The following is a 24,096-nucleotide window of genomic DNA, read 5'->3' on the forward strand; positions in this document are numbered from 1 at the left end:
TGCTTCCATAAAATTAACAGTTTAATTAAGTATGAAACTAGATTTATTTAAGTGGAGATTATTTTTTTTCTTAAATTTTTATCTTTTTTAAATGAATTGATTTTACAAGCCCAGCCAACTGAGCAGGATAAACATTTGCTTGCCGTGAAACATTAATTGCTAATAATTAACATAACTAATTGTTTTGCTTTAGTTCTTTCAGCAGTACTATTAAAACTAACTATTTTCTTATAATTAAAAGTAGCAAAATGCTACCTAACACCTTTTGTTTTAATTCAATTCATTTCATTTATAACTACTCACTGCAGTTGTAAATCGTGATTTCTTTCCAAATTTATTTGCAGTGGCAATATTTATTAGTTAGCTCGTAAAAAATAAATTAAAACCGCTCAGACATGCGTGATAATATTTAATTCTAATAAAATAGGAAGATATGTAGCTATGAGTATTTTTTTATTTTATTAAATTTTAAGATATTAGAGTTCTATGAATTTAAAAAGATGAGTATTGAAAATATTTCTAACTATTTCTAATTAAAATATTTCTTAAAATGAAATTATTTCTAAACTTTAAACTAGAGTTTTCTTGAAACTAAGATCTAATTTGCTTTTTTTTTTCCTTTATGACAAAAAAAAGTATTGGATGGTTTCGAAAATTACATATAATTTTATATCAAAAGTTGTAATGCTTGAAGGGTAAATAGTTTATTCGAGCAAACTAATGATTTTTAAATGAAAAAATAATCTAAAAGATCACGGGAAATATCAAATATACCAAATATCATCAAAATTTCAATGATCAATAGTTGTTCATCAGTTATAATGGATCAGACTTTTGTTAGACTTGAAGTCAATGAATACAGACAATATTTAAAGTAACAAAACTAAATATACACATAAATAAACAATGTTCAGTTACCAGAACTCGATTCTCTGTTTTCTCTGGTTTTGTTTCCAAGCGAACTGGGCACTTTAAAGATATTTTCACATTTCTTCCTAATATGTGACGAATACTTTCTACATATGAAGAGAAAAAAATTATTTCACCAAATAATCATCATTCAAAGAAAAACTAATTAAATTTTTTAAAAAAAGTAAAAATTATAAAAAATTTCAATAGATCAATTTAGGATAAATATAACTAATAAGTAAAACCCATTACAAAATAACTACTATTATTTGTAATTAAGAAGATAATAAATTTAATAAATGAATCAACTTAAATCCCACAACTTTCCCAATGACATTTTTTCAATGTAGTACAATAATCAACATACATAAGATCACTTGATTGTTAACTTAACTTAAAAAGAAATTTTTTATTGAAACTTCAAAAAAAAAAGCAATTTATGTTACTCAATTTTACAAGAAAATAATATTGTATTTAATTTATAACATGAAAGATTCAGTTCAACATTATTTATGTCAATAATAATGCGCAATCAAAGCTTATAAAAAATGAAACTGAAAAACAATCATGATTTAATCTATTGAATGCATTTCTATGTATTTGGGGTGGATTAAAAATGGATTTTGTTTGAAGTTTTGTAAAATAATATATTTAAGTGTCTTATTTTTTAAATAGATTACCGTGAAGTTCACGAGAAATCACTCCTTTAGCAGACATTTTTAGTAAAAGGTACAAATGCTAGGCGAAATTAGACTAGAGTGTAAGGTGCATTATTAGAAAGTTATTTATAAAACTGATAAACAACAAAATGAAGAAAATTTTACTAATTCAATATCAAAACCACAACATAGAGGAGGGAGTGCCCCTCAACAGAATCCATTACATGTCTGCTCTGCTCGCGGTTATAGACATTATTTTCACAAAACTGATTAAATATTAGAATTTATAAGGTATTTTCAAGAGGTATAAGCCTTTTGTTAAAATAGATAAATATGAATATTTTTAAATAAAAAATTCAATAAGCAATTTTAGTTTAGACAATAATTTTCATCATTTAAAACGAAAATAGTTTCTTTTTGGTTTGTCGTATAAAACGCAAGTTAAGATAAACAGAAATAGACAGCTGGAACTACTTAGTAATCAAGTAAACATACAACATTTAACCAAATCAGAAGCAAATATGTCAAGTTATATAATGATGTTTTTAAGAACTAAATTTAGTTGGAATGGAACTAAATTTCTTGTAGTTAAACAATATAGTAATAAATATTAGCCTTTTTTATAAATTACGTACAGTGTTAAACGTTTTTAAATTATATTTTTCAAAAGTAACCTTAAAAAGTGAAGGCACTCATTATAAATATATGCATTTGTCATAAAAGTTTTTAACTTTATAATATGTTACTTTTAGTAACAGTTAAAAATTACTACCTCTATAGTGTCTCCGTTTTAATTCTAAAAATTTATTTTCTCAGGCGTAAAATCAATATGTATTATGAACGTTTGGTGTAGTTTGATTTATTACTTTTCTAGTTGCGAATTCTTTATCATCTGTTATTTTTAAACACATAAAATTTGCTAGTTTATAATCCATTTGGTACTTGCGATTGTAGTTAGCTTAACAGATCATGATGCAGAGCTATCCCAATATTATATTTTAACATATGAAATATGTGTATAGAAATGCTAACACTTTTTGTTATTATTCAGATAACTATATTGTTTGAATTCACCTTAATAAAATTTCTAGATAATAAATTCAGTGCTGTATATTTTTGTTAACTTATTTGTATAACAACCTATTTCCTTTGATATTGTGTATAATTATTATTTTTAAATTTAGATTCAAGAAATCAAGTTGCTCTACTTCATAAAAGTTTTGTTCTAAAGGCCAATCCGCAAACACAAGAAAATGAGCATGAAGATACGTCAGAATCCGATTCTGATACAAACAGTCAGGAGAATGAAAAGCTAATAAGTTTGAAGTTGCAAATTCTGCATGCAGGATTGAATTTTGTTAAGGATCATGGATGGACAAAAAAATCAGTTGCACTTGGTATTATATTTTTCCTATTTGATTACGTTTTAATTTCTTAATTAAAGAAAAGTTTTTTGTATTAGCAAAACAACTTGGAACTTTTTTATATAATGTTAATTAAATGCCTGGTTTAATTATCTCTTCCCCCCCCCCTTGCATATTTATAGATATTCAAGACAAAATTGCATCCAATTTTCCAGAAATGTCTATTTTTTGGACATTTTTTTAAAAATCAATATAAACAGATTATAGTTTATATAAGAAATTATATTGTAGTTTAAAACTAATCTTGAATTCAATTCATAATTTAGTTAAACCTACAATCTTATATAATTTAATTGCATATATAGAATCAAAAATAAATAGCATCTTGATTTGTTATCATACAAAGTAAAGAAACCTTTTTTAGAATTTCATAAATTGAAGATAAATTCAATATTTCTTGTTGTTCTTCTCTGTTACAGAGCAAGCTTACAGAACAGAATTATTTTTTTTACTATATATCTGATTTATTACTATATAGTTGATTTATAATAATTTTGACTATTCTGTTAATTTATTTCCAATTTCTTACTTTATATAATTATATAAATGGCAAACAATTGATTAATAGATGTTTAGCATTTTGTTATTCTAATCTCTTTTTGAAGCATTTAATTTTCAAAGATTCCGTCATTAATTCATAGTCTTATGATTTTTTTTTATGACAGTTATTACGCCAGATTTCCACACTGTCTTTAAAATTCCTATATTTTTAATAGGGGGTTATTGCAGAACACAATTTTTGAATAACACTTAAAATCTCAAGATTTTAGATACGACTTGCTATCTGATGACTAATACAAAAAAAAAGAGAGATACAGATTACAGGTTTAATACAAAATCCATGTGTAGTAACATTGTATCAAAATATCAAGATTTTAAACACACGTTCAAATTAATAGAATAATTGCCTAAAAGAGAGAAAAAAGACACTTGGATTTATGGCAGAAATAAAAACTTTTTTTCATACGGAAAATTTTAAGCGAGTAACTTTGACATCTCTATTACTAATTCAGGTAATACAATACACTCTCGATTATCCGTGTGGGGATTATCCGGTTTGCGGATTATCCATGCTCATTCTGGAGTCGTACAAAAAATTTAAAGAGAAAAATTTTTATTCGTGAAGTTATAACACTGCCAAATCTTTGGAAAGCAATATTCGTTATTAGATTGCAGTATATGGAATATCAGCAGCACAGTCAAAGGTAAAATCGTCTATGTTATCACGATCCTGGGAAAAGATCATACCGCTTGATGAATAACCTTCTTCAGATATTCAGGAAGAATATAATAATAGTATTCTCGAACAAGCAAAAGAAATCTAAGGTTTTGAAATTCTTGATGAAGAAAAATTAAAATATAGGTTTCAAAGTGATGCATGTGAGCCTGGCTTCCAGTATTTGACAGATGAAGACATCGTTATGTTGTTAAATCAAATAGTGATGATAGTAACAGATGCAGAAGATGTAATAAGTGAGGGAAATACAATTTCTGCTGCTCTACAATCTGTTGAAACTTTATTAGATTATATAGGAGTATTTGATTACAGTAACTTAACTATTGTTCGTAAAATATGTGTCAATATGCGGCGTATTACACATTTTTTTAAAAGAAAAATTCCTAGTTTGATGTTATACGGGATGCAAACGAAAGTAATTTTTATATTTTTTGTACTGATATGGATTTTTTCTTTAATAAAAAGAAGTTTTCGGATTATCCGTGTTTTTCGATTGTCCGTGTGACCTGTCCTGGTGATTAACCCGGATAATCGGGAGTGCACTGTATATCCAAAATCCAGAAATTTCATAAAAGTGGAGCTGTAAAACTCCTGAACTGTCTGAATTTTCACGTTTATACTGTATTAGTATTACCTACTGCTTTATTTTCTGAAGTAATATTGTATCTTTGTATCCGAATTAAAGTAATGAAATGCGTTAATTATATTAAATTTAACTATATTATTCTATTTTAGGAGCTCAGTCTGTAGGTCTGTCACCTTCTTCACACACATTGATAAGTTATGGGGGAGCTGATCTTGTTCATTATTTTAACTTTCTTTGCAATGAAAATTTAAACACACATCTGAAAAATCATGTTTTAGAACTCAATAAAAAGTAAAAATTTATATATTGTGAAATATTTTGTTTTTAAATGTTTTGTAAAAATTATACATTATTTTACCTACCTTTAAATTTGATACGTTGATGAAGAAACTTGGAATATAATTTCTTCATCTGAAAACTAAAATGACTAAATTCTTAGTGTAAATTGTAGTTGTCCTTACTTATTTTTTAACTTTTTTCTCATAAAAAAGCATTATAAAAATATAGATTATACAAACTAAACAGTGTTACAATTTAAAACACAGAAATTTAATATTTAACAAAGAAATAGAGCTGTTAGTTGTATAACTATGAATGCAACAAAATGATACTTTTATAATTTTTTGTGCTAATACTTAAAATACTAATTAATTTAATTTTTTTAATTTAGGTAACTTAGTTGACAAATACCATCTAACTTTTACAAATTTTGATAGAAATAACTATTAGTTGTATAAATCTACAATATTTGAAAAATTTAGTGCTATAAAAATGATCTTATAACCAGATGTTTATTTTGGTTCATTTACTTACCATAAACCAGAACTAAATTACCTTGTAACTAATTAATGGTTAATAGACTTTTCTAACAAAAAATCAATCAATATAAAATAAGTTATTTTTATATAAATAAATTATTTTTATTAAAATAATCATTTTGAACTTTATAGCAAAACATTAATTTATAACAGGTGATCAAAATGGGTAGTTTATGAGAAGATGAAAAGAAGAATTTTTTAATTAATTAAACTTTTTTTTAAATATTCCTATTCTTTTATAATAACTATAGCCAAAATTCATATATTTTAATAGTCACACAAAATTTACAAGTGATAAAACTGGAAAAGTATTTCTTCATTTTATCATTTATGTTTATCTGCTTTACAAAGGACAAGTTAAAATTCATATGAAGTGCTAAAAGGTAGAAATTTTCTATATATTTTAGTTTAATTTAATGGATTTTTATAATTCATATGTGACATTTTCGAAAAGAAATATTTGAGACATTGTTAGTAAAGCTTTGTTGAAGCTTAGCTTCTGAATCAGAGATAAGTATTTTGTGATTTCATGAGTAAAATATTAATTTCACATGTGATTTTTTAGACTGTCTCCATTTTTCATTAAACTGTTTCTTTGTTTCTATTTTGAAATTAAAGAATATCTTAAAAATTTTAACAATGAAAGTTTTCTCAAATAATTAAGATTCTGAAATCTTTTATTGAAGCAATATATATATATATAAACTGTTTATGGGTCATACATTATTTAATATTTTTTGTCTAAAAAAATTATTTTTGAATTCATTGATCTAACATACATTTCTTTATGACAAATTGGTTTAAAAAATGAATTGCTTAGTTATTTTTTTTTTTATTTAAAGTAAATTCTTTACAAATTTCTAGACAACTGAAATTTTTCGATTTTTTTTTAAAAAAATATTCATTAATAAATGATTATAAAATTAAATATATTTTATCATAAAATTGTTTTAATGCTTTTAATTTCTTATAGTTTGGTGTTTCTTGGACATTGAGTTGTGCAGATGTGTAAATGCACCATATATTTTGTTATGAATAAGTTTGTTTCTGAAGCATTTAATCTATAGAAATTATTATTTTTTAAATGTGACTTAAATAGATAGCTGAAAATAGTTAAGTAACAGAGCTGTGTAATTTTTCCAAAACTTAAATTATTTGAATCATAGTGTACTTAAAATAATTTTAGTGCAATATCTTATGCTATGTTATCTTTTGATTAGGGAAAATATTCAAGAATATATTGAAAGTGCTTTGAAAGAGAGATTGAGTATGGTTTACCCATATGTTTCACAATGGAATGAGGTAAAAGGAGCTTTTAAATATAATTCATACAAATTTTTTTCATTAACTTTGTTATACTCCACTCTGCTTTCATTATTTGATTTTAATATGCTGGTAACTGATATTTTTATGATGTCTAAAAGCTTGCATCAATAAATATAAAAAATTTATAAGCCCACATAAGTACCTCAAGAATACTTAGCTAATGCAACTTTTCAAAGATCATATGATAGGGAAACATACTAACTTAGCAAAACTATCAACTGTTTTCTATTAATATATTTAAAAATACCATTGCTAGACAACATCACAGGATTATTTCACTATAATTTAGTATAATTATTATATATTTGAATTAATTTTTTTTAAATCTTGTCTAACTCTTCTAATTCCTTAAAAGTTATGCTTATGCAAAGTAAAATATAGTTACTTAAATCAATTATGACAATTATTTAACTTTGTGTTAATTCCATTGAGATAAAATTATTTAAAAGTCTAATTAGATTTCATTTTAAACAGACAAAAATTCTAATATAGTCAGTGGCATATTCTGAGTTAATTAGCAATACTGTAGCATGGTTGTCTGTGAAGTAATGAAGAACTTGGCTCATTTTTTTATGTCTGAGACCAAAGACTTTAAATCCAAGCCCGCTCAAGCACTAGATAAATACGGAGTTGTAGCTACTATTGGTTCAAACTGGGTTTTTCCCTGGGACCCCCAAGTGTAAAAAACTTACAAAATGCTTTCTAGTTAAAGAAATATTGCATCACATTTTAATAGTACAGTAGAGAACCATTTATCCGGTATCCAGATAACCGGGAAACCAGAAAACCGGGGAAAATTTTGCTCGATTTTCCCGCCATTTTAAACTAGAACGAAAAAAGCGGAAATTGNATTTTAAATGCAATTTAACTATTCTTTAATGATTGTTTTGCCACAGAGAATGATTAGCTGTAGTGAACTAAGAGAAAATTATGTCTCCTTTAAGTTTTTTGGTCATACAAATTTGATTGATTGAAAAAAAAATTTCCAATATTTCTTTTTAGATAACTACATTTTTTTCTTTTTCTTTTAGGCTTTAAGCCTTATGGTTTCCCCTACTCAGGCTCCAACTGATATAAAAAATCTACTAGAACTTGTTGATATAATTTGGAGCTATTCTTCCTCCAAAAGTTTAAACGTAAGTAATGATTTTGATCTCTTCATTTCAAAACTTCAAAATGTTTAATAACTTTTTCTAAATAAGAAACAAAAAAGAAAAGAAACTTGTAAAATTTTAAAAAGTAGTACATAAAGGAAAATTCACAACTTCAGTATGATGTATGGGTGTGTCAGTCCAATTTGACTAATAGTGAGTATTTAATAGTGAATATAGTTGACTTTTTCTATTGGTGAATTGAATTTCTAAAAAGGCACTCTGAAAAATTTTATGCTATAAAGTCTCTGGAAAAGGTACCAAACATATAGTACTGTGATACTTAGATCTCTTAATGATTATTAATTTTAAAAGTCTACATGTATCTACATGTTTTATGATTTATTGTATAGTTAGTTACTTTTAATTGACAATTCATTTAAGTAATTGATTAGATTAACTGTTTGTGACTAGCGTATTTTATCTAAATTTCGTTTACAATATAGTAAACTTTCAGTACATTAAAACTCCATATAATGTGTTATGTTAAAAATTAAATAACAAAAGCAGTAGAATTTTCTTAGCCGATCAAAATGCTAAATTAGGTTTTTATACATGTCACTAACCATCACATATTTTCACTTACTACATGGTTTCCTTTATCATATTTAAATTGTTTATTTATACTTACATTTATTTTTGTCCTCCTATTATCTAATTTTATTTTAAGTGAATTAAGAATTCAGTAAACTGAAGCTCTTTAGTTTAATTGCAAAATTAATTTACATAATGTGTCTTCCTATTCTCTTATTTGTATGTTATAGAACTAATTAATCTTTATAATGATGATGAATTATTTGATACATTTTCAGACAACGTGGTATACCAAACGATTATCTCTCGCTTTGGCGTATAGACTATGTGAATTCAGTTTGATTCAAGATAAATCACCAGAATTTTCAAATTCTATGGAGTTTTTAAAAAACCGTGTTGAAACAATTGTTTATTCTGAGGAAATTTTGGAACAGGTTTGTTAGATATTTGCCTATTTATTTAGTATTTACATATTTATTCGTTTTTACTATTATCTTAGACTCTGAAAAACATTTATTCATTTTACATAATTTTTTTTTTTTTAAAGTCTATTTACATTATTTTGCAGATTGTTTCTTCAGGTCAGCATCTTCCAAAATATGGTCTTGGAGCATTAATCACTGTGAGTATGCTAATCAAATTTTAGTATCCATCTCATTCAGTGCAACACAGTATATTAATGAAGGGAAAATGTTTCAAATTAAGAGCTTTTTGACATATAAAATAATTATATGACTTATAAAATTTCATTTCAAATGATTTCTTCTTTAATTTTTTTAACTCATTTTATTTATTGTTTCTAACTACTGAATTGCAGATAAATTGTTGCCTTTTTTAGTTCTTCAAGATTTTTAATTATTTAAATTTAATCTTAACTAAAACTGGTGATTTAATGTATTTTTAAATTGTGCATTGCAGTATAAATTTTAATGAGAATATTTGATAAATAAATATGCAGTCAACTTGTTTTGAGGGAGAAAACAAGATATTAACCACTAGGATAAAATGTGTTGAAAAAATTTTGTTCTCAAAACAAGTTGATTACATTTGAAATTCTTAAGTTCCAGAAGCTTGTATTAATCAAATTAATTTTGCTTCATCATATGCTTTTCTAGTGTTCATAATGATAAAAGGCATGATGTTCATCAGAAGGACAAAACATCTTAATTATTCATCTTTTCCCTAAGGGAGAGTTTGCTTAAGACATGTTGATAGCATGTGTGCTTTAATAAAGTGCTTGTAGTTAGTGTTAATCAAATTAATTTTGCTCTTTGATTAACTTACTTAGAAAACATAATGTTGGCACAGTATGGTCAATGTCAGCTCTTATATCATTAAATTAATTATTAAATTAATTTAGACCTATCAGTTTGCAAAAGTCTAAATTAAAGTCTTGTCAAAATGATAGTAATGTTGTGAAACTTGTATAAGTTGGCCACCCACATTTTAACAGTTAATCAGTCTATTTAGCAACTGGTGCATTTGTAAAAAAATTATTTAATTGTTTTTACAAAATTAGTTTGTAATTATCAAAATCAAAAATCATCTACATGTGGTTATGGATTCATTGTCGAATCGTTATTCAATTTTCAGCTAATAAATTCAGATTATCATGTTAAATTGCTATGTTCTTATATTTATGTTCATTTGTTGAAAATGCATGAAATTTTTCTACTTATTAATTTTTGTTCCATTTTGGTAGGTGCAAAACATTTTTGGTCTGAATAGATGGTTTCGATAGCAGATACTCAAAATGAGCCTTGTTATTATTATTCTTCCTATCTATCCAGTACCCATTCTTATTTTATAAAGTAAGTTAGTTTTTGTATTTTTCTTTCATATAAAAATTTGGTTCATTGAAATTGATATTAATCTTTTGATAACTTTTATGAAGAGTAATGAGGCGCTTTAAAATATTTTCATTTTATTGTTAGAATTCAGATACTCTTGACTGCCTCTTATTTTTCAATATAAGAAAAGTAAAAATGTATTAAAAATTTTTGCTAATTAATCACATTTTAATTCATTATTGAAGTTATATATTTTTATATTATTATATAATGTTCTTTATTTATGGCGAATTTGTAATTGATATTTAAATTGTTTTTGTATAATAAAGGAAAAGTGTCCTCAATGTACTATCCTGTCAGACTTTTAACACTTACTGTATCAATCTATAATGTTTATCAGTGATTCAAACAAATGGTGATTTCTAATTTTAATATTATTGTGTAATTGTAAAAATTAGTTTTCATTTCCAATTACATAAACATTGTATTCTATATTTTACAATTAAAACCCTATTTAGAAAACATTTCATTTTATTAGCATTTTAATTTTGTTTAAAATTTGTTATTTTTAAACTTCTTAATAAAAGTTTTGGTAAGATATATTGGTGTCATATAGAAATATGCATGTTTCATAAATCTTTACTTCTAATATATATATTTATTTAATGTTTTCAGCCAGGAAGGCTAATTTTCTGAAATATGTCAAAGAAAAAAGCCATTTTCCTGATGAAGAAATAAAGTATCATAAGTTTTATTTTTAATTAACAGATGAATTTCATGTTTTGAAAGTGGACTTCATGTCTTAGTTCTATAGAAGTGCATTATTTCGTATATTTAGAATATGTGTAATATTTTTCATATTCTGAATATGTTAAAATAATTCTCTATATGTATAGTAACAATATATCTAAACAATATTACATCAACATTGTTATTGTTTATATGTAGGTTTATCATATTTTACTTTTTTTTAAAAAATGTTTTTTAAATTTAGGAATTTCTTTACATTTTTCAGAAATAATTTCCTTGTTTTTAGGAAAGAAATCACCTACTGTAGGAACACTGTCATATTAAAAACTTGAGCGCAAAACAAATTTTAAGTTTAGATATTAATTTGTTGGAAAAAAAACAATTAACTACTGGTGTCCTTTATATAAGCTGCATGTGACTATTTCGCTAAGCCCTTTAATTTGCACATTAATCAAATTTGTAATTATAGTACATTTCATAAAAGTAAGAAGCAAGAAACCTTGCAATTGTAATTATCTTTAAATTTGTGATTTTGTATCGATAAATTATGTATGTAAAATGGCAGCAGCATTTGCTGTTGCTTTTATTAATTTTTTCTTGTGAATCATTGTTTCCTAATAAATTTTAGAACTTGTTAACATTATCAGAAATGCTAATATATTTTGACCATCCTCTATAAAAATTGAAAAAATGCAAGTTTAAAATTTTTAATGTTTATCTATTCTGATTCAACAAAGAACTAAATAATATTCATGTTTTTTTTCAAACATTAAATTGTGTTAACTTCAGCAAAAAGTTCATAATTACGTCACAGCAATTAGTATATTATATGTGACCAAAAAATAAATCATGCTTATGTCATTTTTTTAAATGTGTATAGAACTTATATTTCTTTATAAGTTTTACTTTTAAAATATATGATTTGAAAATGCAAAAAATTTCTGTTGATTAAAAAATTCTATCACAATTTTAAAAAATTTTTAGAGGATCAATATTATTTTAAATTTATTGTATATTTTTAGATTTTTATTTTGAGTAATTGAAAAAAAAAATCTCTCTTTATTCCCTAATTAAGAGATACATTCTAATAGCTAGTATTTAAAAATATTCATTTGTGTTCCTAAAATTTAGAATTAAAGGGTATTGTTAATATGAAAACAAATTTTATTTGAATATACTACATGCTCTCTTGTATTAAAATAAACAAAATGTAATAAAAGATACATTGAAAAACTAAGTAGTTTTTTATTTTCATAACAAAAGAACAGAAATATATTTTTCTGGGCAGGGACAGTATGTAAGTTTAGAAGGAAAATATTAATTATACATATTTTAACATGTCATATTGTGCAAAGAGACTTAAAAGCTCAGGCATTTAAATAAAACAATATAGAAAAACCAAACTCTACAGTGAAAAAAAGTTCCGTTTTTATAATATTTGTATTATGTGTTGTTTGGCAATACCCATAAATCTATTTAAATCTTTTCCTTCAAAAAGAAAAAACAGATTTTTTGGATTTTGCAAACTGGTGTGCATATCAGTATTTTTATTCCAAATCAACAGTCAAAAAAGACATTGAAAACATATTAAGTGGATGAACATCTTAACCTTAAAAGCCTCACCTCTACTTTCATGTCGTTTGAGAGCATTCACTATGTTCATGTTTCTTTCCTTTTTGTGTGCTCAGTGTGAGTAAAAGCATTATGGATAATATTCTCAAGGAAAACTTTACGAACTTTTAGTTTCTTGACAAATGAAAACAGATTTGCTTGACTCCACCTCGTCTAACCATTTGAGCTTTTATCATGAAATAAAAGCATTAAAAATGCTGTGATGGATTAATAAACTAGAATCTAAACACGCAACTTCTAGAGATGCTATTATAAGTTAGGTTTATAATTATACTTTTAATCGTTTTATTTATTTAAAAAAAACATGTAGAACTACTTCAAAGCAGTTATAAATTCATTGCTTTTGAAGTCCAAACACTTTGGTTAAAAGCATAAATTAATAGGATTGATAATCTTCTAAAAGATTTAAGGTGGAAAAAAAATGTTTTTTTTTTTAAAGCTGATATATATTACATGTGATGCATAATTTATGGAACTACTTGAGTTATAAAGATTTTAACAAATCATGTAATGTCACTCATTATTGGAAGCTTGATATAAGCTTAAATTTAATTTCAATATCGTCGAAATTCCTTCCAAACCTTTCACATTAGCTCATCTTGATGCTCTGGAATTGTGTCTCATTCATATGAATACTGAAGTTAATGGCACAAATACCTCCATAGCACTTGGAAATGCATCCTGTCTTGATTTGCCTCACCAGCAATTGCAGTTTTTATAGTTTTAATTTTTACTATTATTTTATTTTTTGGTGGCAACTTTGCTTTTTCTTTTTTTAATTTGGTGAATCTTGAGGATAAGCACCTATTTTTGAGCACTCGATATTTGTCTACTTTTTATACCTTTTAAATTTTTGAATCAAGTAAAGTTTTTACATTATGAATCAAATATAATTGCAATACATGTAACATTTGCCTGTCAAAATATTTTAAGTTAGCTCAGTGACCTTAATCCCTTACCAATTTTTTTGAAGAAAAAAAATTACTTATTATTTCATTAATAAATACAAGGAACTAAAACAAAACATAATACACAAGTTCCAAGTTGAAATTTTAATTTTTTTATGTGTAAAAAATATTTGATTTACCATCAGTTTACTTGTATGTTCACATCTTCATAATCTGAAAAATCATCTACATTTTTGCTCACAAACGCCTTTTTTTTTCTATGTAAATTCATCAACCATCGTATATACAATTGTACAAAACACGCCTGCCAGTCCCACAAATAGCAAAACTCCCAAACAAAAATTGACAAACTTCCAATCACAGCAGATTATTATTATTTTCTGTTTTGCTTCCGGCCAAATAAAAACATGATAAAACAAAACGTATTGACGATATCTGCTACGCCCGAGTTTACTCGGGATAATAAATATTTGCAATATATACGACTCGGGATAACCGGGGAAGCGGTTAAGTGCGTAAATATAGTGAATTCGCGATAACTCGAATCTGATAGGACTGACGAAAAACTTCGACATATCGGAAGTTCGACTTACCGTTAGTTTCGGTTTTGGACTTTCAAAATATTGTCGGTTTATTTAATTAATGCTTTTTAATTACAAATGTTCTAAATGCTTACAATATTTAAGATCATTTTTCTGACAAGCCATTTACGATAAGACTGTTTGAAGCACTTTATGATACCCTGGTCCATCGGCTGCAACTTTGCTGTTGTGTTTGGTGGGAGAAACTGCAAGTGTACGGCTTTCAAATTAGGTAGATCACTATGCGCTGTGCATTTATCCATTAAGAGAATCACTTTTCTTTTTTTTGGCGAAGAATTTCCGATCCAATTTTCTTACAGTCTTCAAATAAAACTGATGTCATCCAAAACTTTTTGTTAGATTTGCAATCCAAAGGATACGTTTTTACATTCTTGAAACATCGGGGATTTCGGTATTTACCGATGACAAGTAAGGGCAATTTCTCTGTGTAANAAATTTTAATTTTTTTATGTGTAAAAAATATTTAATTTGCCATCTGTTTACTACCCCAAATTAACTCGGGCAAATGAAAAAAGTTAAATATTAGTCTTCGTGTATGTTCACATTTTCATAATCTGAAAAATCATCTACATTTTCGCTCACAAACGCCTTTTTTAAACTTTTTTTTTCTATGTAGATTCATCAACCATCAATTGTACAAAACACGCCTGCAATTGTACAATTATACCAATGTACAATTGTACAAAGCACGCCTTCAGTCCCACAAATAGCAAAACTCCCAAACAAAAATTGACAAACTTCCAATCACAGCAGATTATTATTATTTTCTGTTTTGATTCCTGCCAAATAAAAACATGATAAAACAAAACGTATTGACGATATCTGCTACGGCCGAGTTTACTCGGGATAATAAATATTTGCAATATATACGATTCAGGATAATCGGGGAAGCGGTTAAGTGTGTAAATATTAATCATTTACTATCTTCAGGAAAAATATTTTTTTGTTTTATTTATATAAACACCTTAAAAGAAGATGTAAATTTAATGCAAAAAAAAAGCTCCGAACAAAAATTTCAGCTTTGATATATCGTTTACGGGTAAAAGTGTTTACATAAAACTTTAAATTTTTTATACTTTACTTAAAAACCTTTTCGTTTTTATATAAAACTTTAAANCATTTACTATCTTCAGAAAAAATATTTTTTTGTTTTATTTATATGAACACCTTAAAAAAGATGTAAATTTAATGCAAAAAAAAAGCTCCGAACAAAAATTTCAGCTTTGATATAATATCTTTTATGGGTAAAAGTGTTTACATAAAACGTTAAATTTTTTATACTTTACTTAAAAACCTTTAAAACTTTAAAATTGCATACTCTTATAAAAATATTCTTGTTATTTAAAAAATTTGCAACACATTGAGAATCTCTTTAATTAACCATAGCAGATATAGATTTGATATACGTCTAAAAAGATTTTGTAAATATACCGGGCACGTGACTGTTAGAAAAATTATATGAAAAATTTTAATAGCATCATGGTTAGAAAATTTTGCTTCCAAATGACGCAATTTTTTTTCAATGTGTAAATTTTTTTTTAATGTTAAATATTTTATGTTAAAGAATTATATTCTAATATTATGGGTGGCACTTTCGCATTTTGAAAGAAAAAAAATAGCATGTTTCTGGCTTTTACCTGTTTTGTGAAATCAGATTTAAAAAGACACAAAATCTGAGGCAATAACTGCCAAAAAAGAAGTCAATGTCAAAACCATGTGAAATTACGACGAAACCACGCTAATCAGACACATTCAAAACTGATTATCCAAAAGTAAGATTCGAAATTTGCATGCATGTTGTAATAATTTTTAAAATCTTATTAAGAATACCAGGAATTTTAAAACCACATTGAAATCAGTAATCAGTCTATCAAAAAAATCTGAAATCATCGCATCAAATAGGAATTATTCGATTTCCGTATTATGTCATAATAAATATTGTATGTAAAAAAATCAGGATTTCAAAACCTTGTGCAAATCAATTTCCATAACTGCCAAGAGAACGATCGAAAATGCGCTATGGAATCATGGTAGCAAAAAGCAATTACTCAAAACTTTAATTTGAATTTCGCAAGTCATAATATTGTATGAAAAAATATCAGGTGTTAAAAAACCGTGTAGAAATTAGTAGCAATAACTGCAAAATACCACACGCATTTATAAGGAAATTAATGCAAATCGAGAGCATTGATAAAAGTGATTTGTCAAATGAGAAATTCGAAATTTCCATTATCAACTTTATAATTCTTTTGATACAAATTGGAATATGCAACAAAATCCACACTCATTGAAGGTGTTATGTTGTGGGAAGATTTAAAATTAGCCTTATCACGACACTATTTGAATAAAAGTTTTTTTTTTTTATTTTTTAAATCAGGAAAAGACCACATTTGGTGCGAACAATTTTTTAAACTTTTTAGGAATTACCTTTTATAGTATCAGTTTTTATAAGCCTGTTTTTGTCTCGTTTTTCTTCAAAATTTTGTGCTTTTGATATTTAGCCGAAGTTGCATTTTGCTCAAACAAATCCAAGTAAAAATATTGCTAAAGTGTATTTACGAGAACTCTGGCACAAAAGGGGCTTGCTTGTTGATTCGGGTGAATAAATTTTTCATTTCAAAATATGTGAAAATTTTGAAATTAAAATTTTAGATTTATGAAATTCCATGCAACATTTGTCGGAATACAAATTTTTTATTTGCGGAAGGCAACAAAAAAGTGGGCTTTGATGTGGTTAATAGCTTTAACGACATCAATCAATATGATATTAAGTTCCGATAACATTTTTCAGCTTTCCAGAATTTCTCTGTGAATAAGACAGTGCATAGATTCACTCACAAATGCAAACTTCTTACGGTTGGCCACAAAATATGATGCTTTTGAGTTCATTCTTCATTATTGATGTGGTGACCCTTAAATTTCTTCTGTCCTTCATATTCCAGTTTTTTTTCCCCCCAACTTCTCGTCTATGTGAAGTTGGGCAAATCCAAAAGAAATACACCACAGTAAATGAAATGGAGATGATTTAATGTTCCTTGGACGGTCCGGCATAATTTAATCCATGGACCGGTATCACTTTGAGGTTAGGGGGCACTGCCCTAAACTACTGAATAAGCAATTTCAAAATTGAGAATTTTATCATTTTTAAAAGTTACCATGCTTATTGAAAATGACAATTTTTAAAGACACATTTGGCTTTAAGTCTTATGTGAAAAAATTTTCTCCTTCAAAAAAAAAAGTCTTGTTGTAGAAAATATAAATATTTTTTACCAATGTACAGAAATAGGCCTACATTATTAAAAAAAAAAAAAAGAGTAGCAAGCTGCAATATTTTTTGGAGGAGTGGGATATTTCTTTATAGTTTTTATAAATATAAAATAGGTTTTAAGGGATGTTTTTAATACTTTAATAAAACTGATTTCTTGTACATCTGCACCAGATGACTGGCAATTTTTTTATTTTGCCAACCACTTTAATCACATATTGTATGCAGAATCAAATATTACAATCATATTAAATTCAAAGTTCACTTACATTAGGTAATTTTTTAACACAAAACATGTATTTCATGAGTAACTGCAGATCTATATCAAATTTTATCTCCCAGATAACTTTTGTTCAGAGTCTGTACTCCATGCCGAAAACAGTATCAAATATTGCAACCAAGCTCACTTGTATTAAGTATGTAATCATTAGCATAAGGTATGCTGGGGACATGTATACCTGGCAGTGGCACTTAAAAAGATACCATGATATATACCTTGAAGTTTCTCACTTGTAAAATGTGTATCCCATTTCTTTTCTTCGCAACACCTTAAAATTATACCAATCGTTAATCACTGTTTTAGCAAATGCAGTCATTATAAATCTTTTCACATACATCAAATTTACTTTTCAATACACAATGCACACTCAACATTGCCATGCTCTATTCATAACACAACACCTCGAATTAAAATTACAGTCTTGCTTTCAGATGTAGGTGCATCATATCAAAATTAATTTGAGCTATCTTAATTTATTCAGGTACTGTAATGTTTGAAACAAAACATCTGGGCAATTCTTATAGCAACAAGTGTACTGAACTTACAAGCAATCGACCTGAAACTTATAATGGACATGGATAACGATTTTACACAGCTCTTCAAATTTAATAGGAGAATCCACTACTAATCAAAACAACTGGGCAATGGACTAGCCAAATTTTCATTTTATGATATAGTTAAGTTAACTGTTAACCAAGCTTAAGATAGAACCCATTTACATAACTTTAAAGACGAAACCTTTGCCCTTTACTTCCCCTTCTCTCCCATCATTGCATTGCACTTATTTGCATCCACAAGAACTATCGAAATCTCATTTTGGCAGTTATTACTGTTGATGTTGGAGAGAGAAAAAAATCTTAAAGTGCAAATGCATAACAATTCAACCCTAATTTTTTAATATTTTATGTCAAAACAAAACTTTCTTTATTATATGGGTCATTCTCACGAAAAGTGTCATTTTTCAGTTCATAAAAACCCAAAAAAGTAAAGTGAATAAAAAGCTCTGAAACTTTTTATGTTNGTTGAATTTGTGAAGGTACCGCTAAATGGTAGTAAATTCGGCTTGGACAGACCCCTGTATATATATTTGAAATTTTGCATTAAGTTAATAAGCTTTATTGAAAGACTTTAGAAAATACACTATTAACAGAAAAACCAAACTGTTAATAGAAATTGATTTTGTTAATTATCAAAAGTAGTATAATTATCAAAAGTATTAATTATAACTATATTCTAGCATATGTTTAAGCAACTCAGAATCAATAATTATGAAAATTCGTGGAAAAAAATTTTTAAAATCAAAAATAGTTAACTTTTATTAAAACCTAGACATATTCAATTTCGCAATTGTACACTTTCATCAGCAAGTTAAAAGGCAGTAATGTTAAAAATAAGACATTATTTAATCTGACATAGCTTGCATCATACTTAAGATATAAATCTAAGGTTAATAGATAAAATCAGCTAAAATAAAGACAAGAACTCTACCAATCATTGCTGGTTCGATTTTTCTTCACCTCATATTATTCATAAATGTAATAGTGTTGATCTAGTTAACATTCCTGCCTTTTAAATTCATAATCAAAAACTTTAGTGAATGATCTTGCTGCAGCACCATTTTTGTCAAATATTTAGAAATCATTAATTTTTTAATCTTCTGACATTAACTTGAACTATATATTGATCTCTTTACATGAAGTAATTTCTATCTGATAATCTCAGTTTTTACCTCCCTTTTAGCCTAATAATGGTATGATTGCACGAAAATGAACATAGGATTTAATAAAATTTTACCATTTGTGATTTTAAACGTTTATGAATAAATTTTAATATCGAAAAAAATTATTCTAAGAATTTTACAATAATTATGATTTCTGAAGTTGATGAAGTTAAAAATTGTAAAATTATAAAGTACATTAGAAAAAATTATAAATAAATTACCAAGATCAAAACCAATTTTATAATATTTTAATACATCACATATTATAAATATTTCAATCATCAATAGTAACTTTCAATGCAATATAACAGTTGCTTATATTGTTTTATGATGAAAATACAACAAACTTTAATCAAGTTATTTGATTAAAAAATGGCTTGATTTCACATTATACTTTTTTAGAACTGAAAATATATCAACATTTCTATTTAATGAAGAGCAAAAGGACAGAGTAATTGCATACAGTTTGTAATATCACATTTCATTGCATATAATTTATAAACATTGTTTATTATAGCTTTTCTTGACTTTGCAAAATATTATTTGTCCAATAAATATTTAATATCAATTTTCCCTCACCCTTTCTTTAAAACTCCAGAACACATTATAATAAATATATTGCATAAATGTTTCTGCATTCAGCTTATTTTATCCTACATATTTCTAAAAGGCAACAACATTCCCTAAATAAAGCATTGGAACACTTCAATAATGTCCTTCTTCTAGGTACCCTTTTATCCTAGATGGCAAAGGTAATTTTTGTATATGATCATACCTAGTGAATTGTCTGATAACAAAGCGACATAAATATTGCAATGAGCGAACCTGAGTAAACCTAGATATTGGCTTAGTAAGGCGCACTGGAAATGACGGAGAACCTGGAGACCTACTTCGAGAATAACAAAAAACACCAGATTGGGAAAAACACATGGACTGTTGTATCAGTTCAACAATGGAGGCATGACCTTCAGGCTCTGGTTGAGCATAAAAGCTAAATAAACCATTACTATGTTCAATTCGAGTATGAAGTGTTTTACCATGAGAACGGAAACTCAAGCTCAATATATATCGATCGTCAGAGCTATCTCGCACTAAGAAAGCTCCATCGGGTTGGTCTATTAATTTTGATTCAGCTTCACTTCTATTGATGGGTCCCCAATACCAGCCATATTTTGATAATTTATACAATTCCTGAGTCAAATTTCCGACCCTAGGAACGACTGAACTGAGGGTCAATTCGGAAGATTCTGTAAGAATTTTATTAGGCGCACTAGACAAAGTGGTTTCATATGTTGTGTTTGCTTCTGTGAGCTGATTACTGTTTAAAGTATTAAAAGATGTGGAAAGGTTTCTCTCAGGTTCGGCAAGACTAGAGGCAATTTGGTTTACATCACAGGTTAAATTGGACATACTACAAGATGTACATGAATTGAGTTTTGAGCAAGAAGGTGCAGATTTCTTTGTTTCATAATCTGAATTTGACTTTTGAATTCTCCCAAAACAGGAGCATATTTCCGGATCATCGGAGGAACAAGGGAGCAATTCTGCCACATCATCGGCTTTGTCAGACAATTGATGATTTTGACACCTTAAAATTGATGAGGGTACTGGCCATATGTTATTTTTGTCCCCTTGTTTTATTTTACGGCTTCTAAAGTGATTCGCACAAGTGGTTTGTGTTTCACAATTCTCGCTGTGACACTGACACACATTCGACATTGAATCTGATCTAGGTCTCGCATCGCAACGCTTGTTACGGTTTGTTTTCTTCCATTTCTTTTTAATAGAAGTCAGTATATTGCTTTTATTGTTATCAGAGCAATTTTTGTCACTGGATGATTGGTTTTCAGAATCGATTTTATTACGGGTTGCATTATCAAAGGTACTTTCAGAAGAGTTGACGCCATTTGCATTGACGCCCTCTAAGCGTAAACATTGCTGTACTTTTCGACTGACTTCTAAAGGACTAAATCGAGATAATCCAACTCTTTTCATTATAATGGGTTAATAATGTTTAATCATTTTAAAATATAGTTACGCAAAAGCATTCAAAAATATATTTATTCAAATATCAACAGAGACAACAAGACAAACCAACACACAACATAAGATTTTAGACCATTGCCAAAAATAAAAAATATAATGCTTAAAAATAAAACTTTCGATTTAATTCTACTCATTCGCGGTTTCGATTTATTTGTTCAAGCATTTTTTAAGATAATTAATGAATATTATCGATTTTGTTATGCATTATTTTAAAATTTCTTTATTCTCATATCACTATGAAGGATCTGGCACAGTTAATGGGCACGTTCCGATATTCGCACTGATGACACGAATTTCAGCACCGATTATTCCAAAATGAAAGCTGGTTACACCAGTGCACCGCACCAGTTGTTCGTTTATATGCCTCTGAGTGCTAAGATTTATTCAAACTGGTGACGTCATTACCTTTCTAGTTTACAAGCTGCACTTGACTTCTGTCGAGATCACTAGTGTTTTACAGTATTTTTTAAAAGATTTTATTAAAAATTTACAATAGAACCATTTTTAATAACGAAATTAAGCTTTCTTGTATTAAATATAAATCTAATTTAAATATTAGAAGTTTATTATCTAGATGAATGTGTTCTCGTGTTGACATTAAAAAAAACATCAATATTTTATTTCTGATGTTAAAGTTTGTGTGTGTGTGTGCTTTCTTTCTTTTTCTTATTCTCAACATAAGATCTTTATCAAAATTTTGGTTTGTGTGGACGTAAAAAGCTTCACTTCACTTTCACTTTCACAATTCATCAAAATAATTTTAATTGTTATGATTTATAAATCAACTATAGTTCCATTATTAATTTCAATTTCTGTCAGAATAACTGTTGAAGTTTCACTTTAAAATTTTTTCACATATGATTTTGCAATTGAAATACAATTATTACATATTTAAAGTTTATTTGCTCATAAATATGGCACCATATATCATCTGTATCAAAATTACAGCTACATTAATGTTTCCAAATTCACGTAATCAAATATTAAAATTTATTTCGACTATTTGTCATTGACATTTACGCTTTTACTTAGCTATATCCAGAAATAAATAGACCATGTGTTAGATTTTCATTGCTGTTTGGCTAACAATGGGAGGCTTTTCAGAGGTTCCATCTCATGTACTACAAATGATATCAAGTTTATATTTTCAAAGACTTTATTAAATTAAGATAAATTTTCCATTGTGAGGAAATTCATAATAAAAGTAACATTATTATTTGTTTAAAACAAATTAATTTATGAAAATTGCACTATATTTGCATAAAAAAATATAGCTTAAAGTAAGCTAAATATTATACAATTATACATAATTCCTTTTTTTTTTCTTGTGTAAAGTGAATTTTGATTGTTTAAGTCAAAATTCATCCATGGAAAAAATATAATACTCTATACATGGAAAAAAATATTAAAACCCAATTGCTGTTGGAATCTACATAATAAGTAGTTAAAATAGCTATTCTTTTTAATGCTTCTTATATATGAAATAAAATGTTTTTAAATTAAATAAGTTGTGAAAAATATTAAAATATTTTTATGCAACTAAATTGTTTGGAATGTTTATTATTTTCACTAAAGCAATGAATAGCACATAAAGCAATGACACTAATACTCTATTGTATTGCGTAATGGGGGGGGATAGTGTAAACTTCCTTTTTCGTTGTAGAAAATATTTAAGACAGCCCCTTCATCAGTGGTTACTATTATATTACTATATTTATTTATATAAGTGTGAATTTAATGTAATTTTCGTCATAACTATTGCAAATTTATAAACTAATCTTCACGTTTAATAAAATAAAATATTTGTGTTTTTCGCGTGTAGGTGTATGTATGTCTGTATACCCAAGGGCGCCGGCAGAATAATATAAAAGGGGGTGCAACCCTCTAACAAACTACCCTCCCCTTCCCCCGAAAAAAAATTAAAATATTCTGCTATTACATTTTGTTTTGTTATTACATATACTTTCATCTGTTCATTTTTTCAAAATACATTTCTTCATTGTTAGCAAGATATTTAAAAAAAAGTACGAATTTCTTGTACTTGCAAATTTTGCCCAGAGGCGATCGCGATGGCATAGCTACTGACTTTGAAACACAAATAACTACAAACAGTAGTTTCGTATACTAACGTGTTTGTGCACGCTTAACATTATTTATTGTGTTGATGAAGTTTTACAGTTGCGAGAAGTCAGCTTGTGTAATACACCTTTGTTAAACTGAATAACTGATGGAAAATATAATATTATTTACATTTTATTAAAGGAAATTTAAAAATATAGCTTAGATATCTGCCAAGTTTGTGAATGCTCAGTGTGCATAAGAAAAGAATCAAAGATGACTCAGAATTCATTGAAAAAGTTAAAAACAGATTTGGACAGCAAACAAGACGATTACAATTCTTGTTTGATTAAACAATTTTTTAATTGTTATGTATCAATAATTACTTAATTATTTGTTTT

At 26.9% G+C, this 24,096-nt stretch overlaps 3 protein-coding genes across 5 annotated transcripts in view; 1 reads left to right on the plus strand and 2 right to left on the minus strand.

Annotated features, from left to right (window-relative positions):
• The window catches only part of LOC107441850 (Leucine-rich repeat), a 56,622-nt gene extending 54,806 nt beyond the window's left edge, over positions 1–1,816 (minus strand). For 2 of the 3 annotated variants that reach the window (XM_071181093.1, XM_071181096.1), the window contains exons 1-2: positions 1,590–1,815; positions 919–1,016 (exon numbers count right to left, since the gene is read on the minus strand). In XM_071181093.1, coding sequence (XP_071037194.1) covers positions 919–1,016; positions 1,590–1,626 — 135 coding nt within the window. In that variant the 5' untranslated portion in view covers positions 1,627–1,815. Of the gene's footprint in view, positions 1–918; positions 1,017–1,589 lie in introns of all 3 variants that reach the window. The other variant, XM_043038765.2, reaches the window with a different exon arrangement.
• Positions 1,817–2,018: 202 nt separating this feature from the next.
• LOC107441854 (ubiquinone biosynthesis protein COQ9, mitochondrial) lies at positions 2,019–12,421 on the plus strand. Its single transcript, XM_016055245.3, has 9 exons — positions 2,019–2,168; positions 2,753–2,965; positions 4,965–5,106; positions 6,854–6,935; positions 7,991–8,095; positions 8,923–9,078; positions 9,213–9,266; positions 10,347–10,455; positions 11,110–12,421. The coding sequence occupies exons 1-8, from the start codon at positions 2,090–2,092 to the stop codon at positions 10,383–10,385; spliced, it is 870 nt and encodes a 289-aa protein (XP_015910731.2). The 5' UTR covers positions 2,019–2,089; the 3' UTR covers positions 10,386–10,455; positions 11,110–12,421.
• A 7,401-nt stretch (positions 12,422–19,822) lies between these two features.
• LOC107441851 (suppressor of cytokine signaling 5) lies at positions 19,823–21,728 on the minus strand. Its single transcript, XM_016055242.4, has one exon. The coding sequence runs from the start codon at positions 21,584–21,586 to the stop codon at positions 20,297–20,299; it is 1,290 nt and encodes a 429-aa protein (XP_015910728.1). The 5' UTR covers positions 21,587–21,728; the 3' UTR covers positions 19,823–20,296.
• Positions 21,729–24,096: the final 2,368 nt, after the last annotated feature.

This window comes from Parasteatoda tepidariorum, chromosome 1 (genome assembly GCF_043381705.1).
Source record: "Parasteatoda tepidariorum isolate YZ-2023 chromosome 1, CAS_Ptep_4.0, whole genome shotgun sequence".
In the NCBI taxonomy this organism is placed as follows: domain Eukaryota; kingdom Metazoa; phylum Arthropoda; class Arachnida; order Araneae; family Theridiidae; genus Parasteatoda; species Parasteatoda tepidariorum.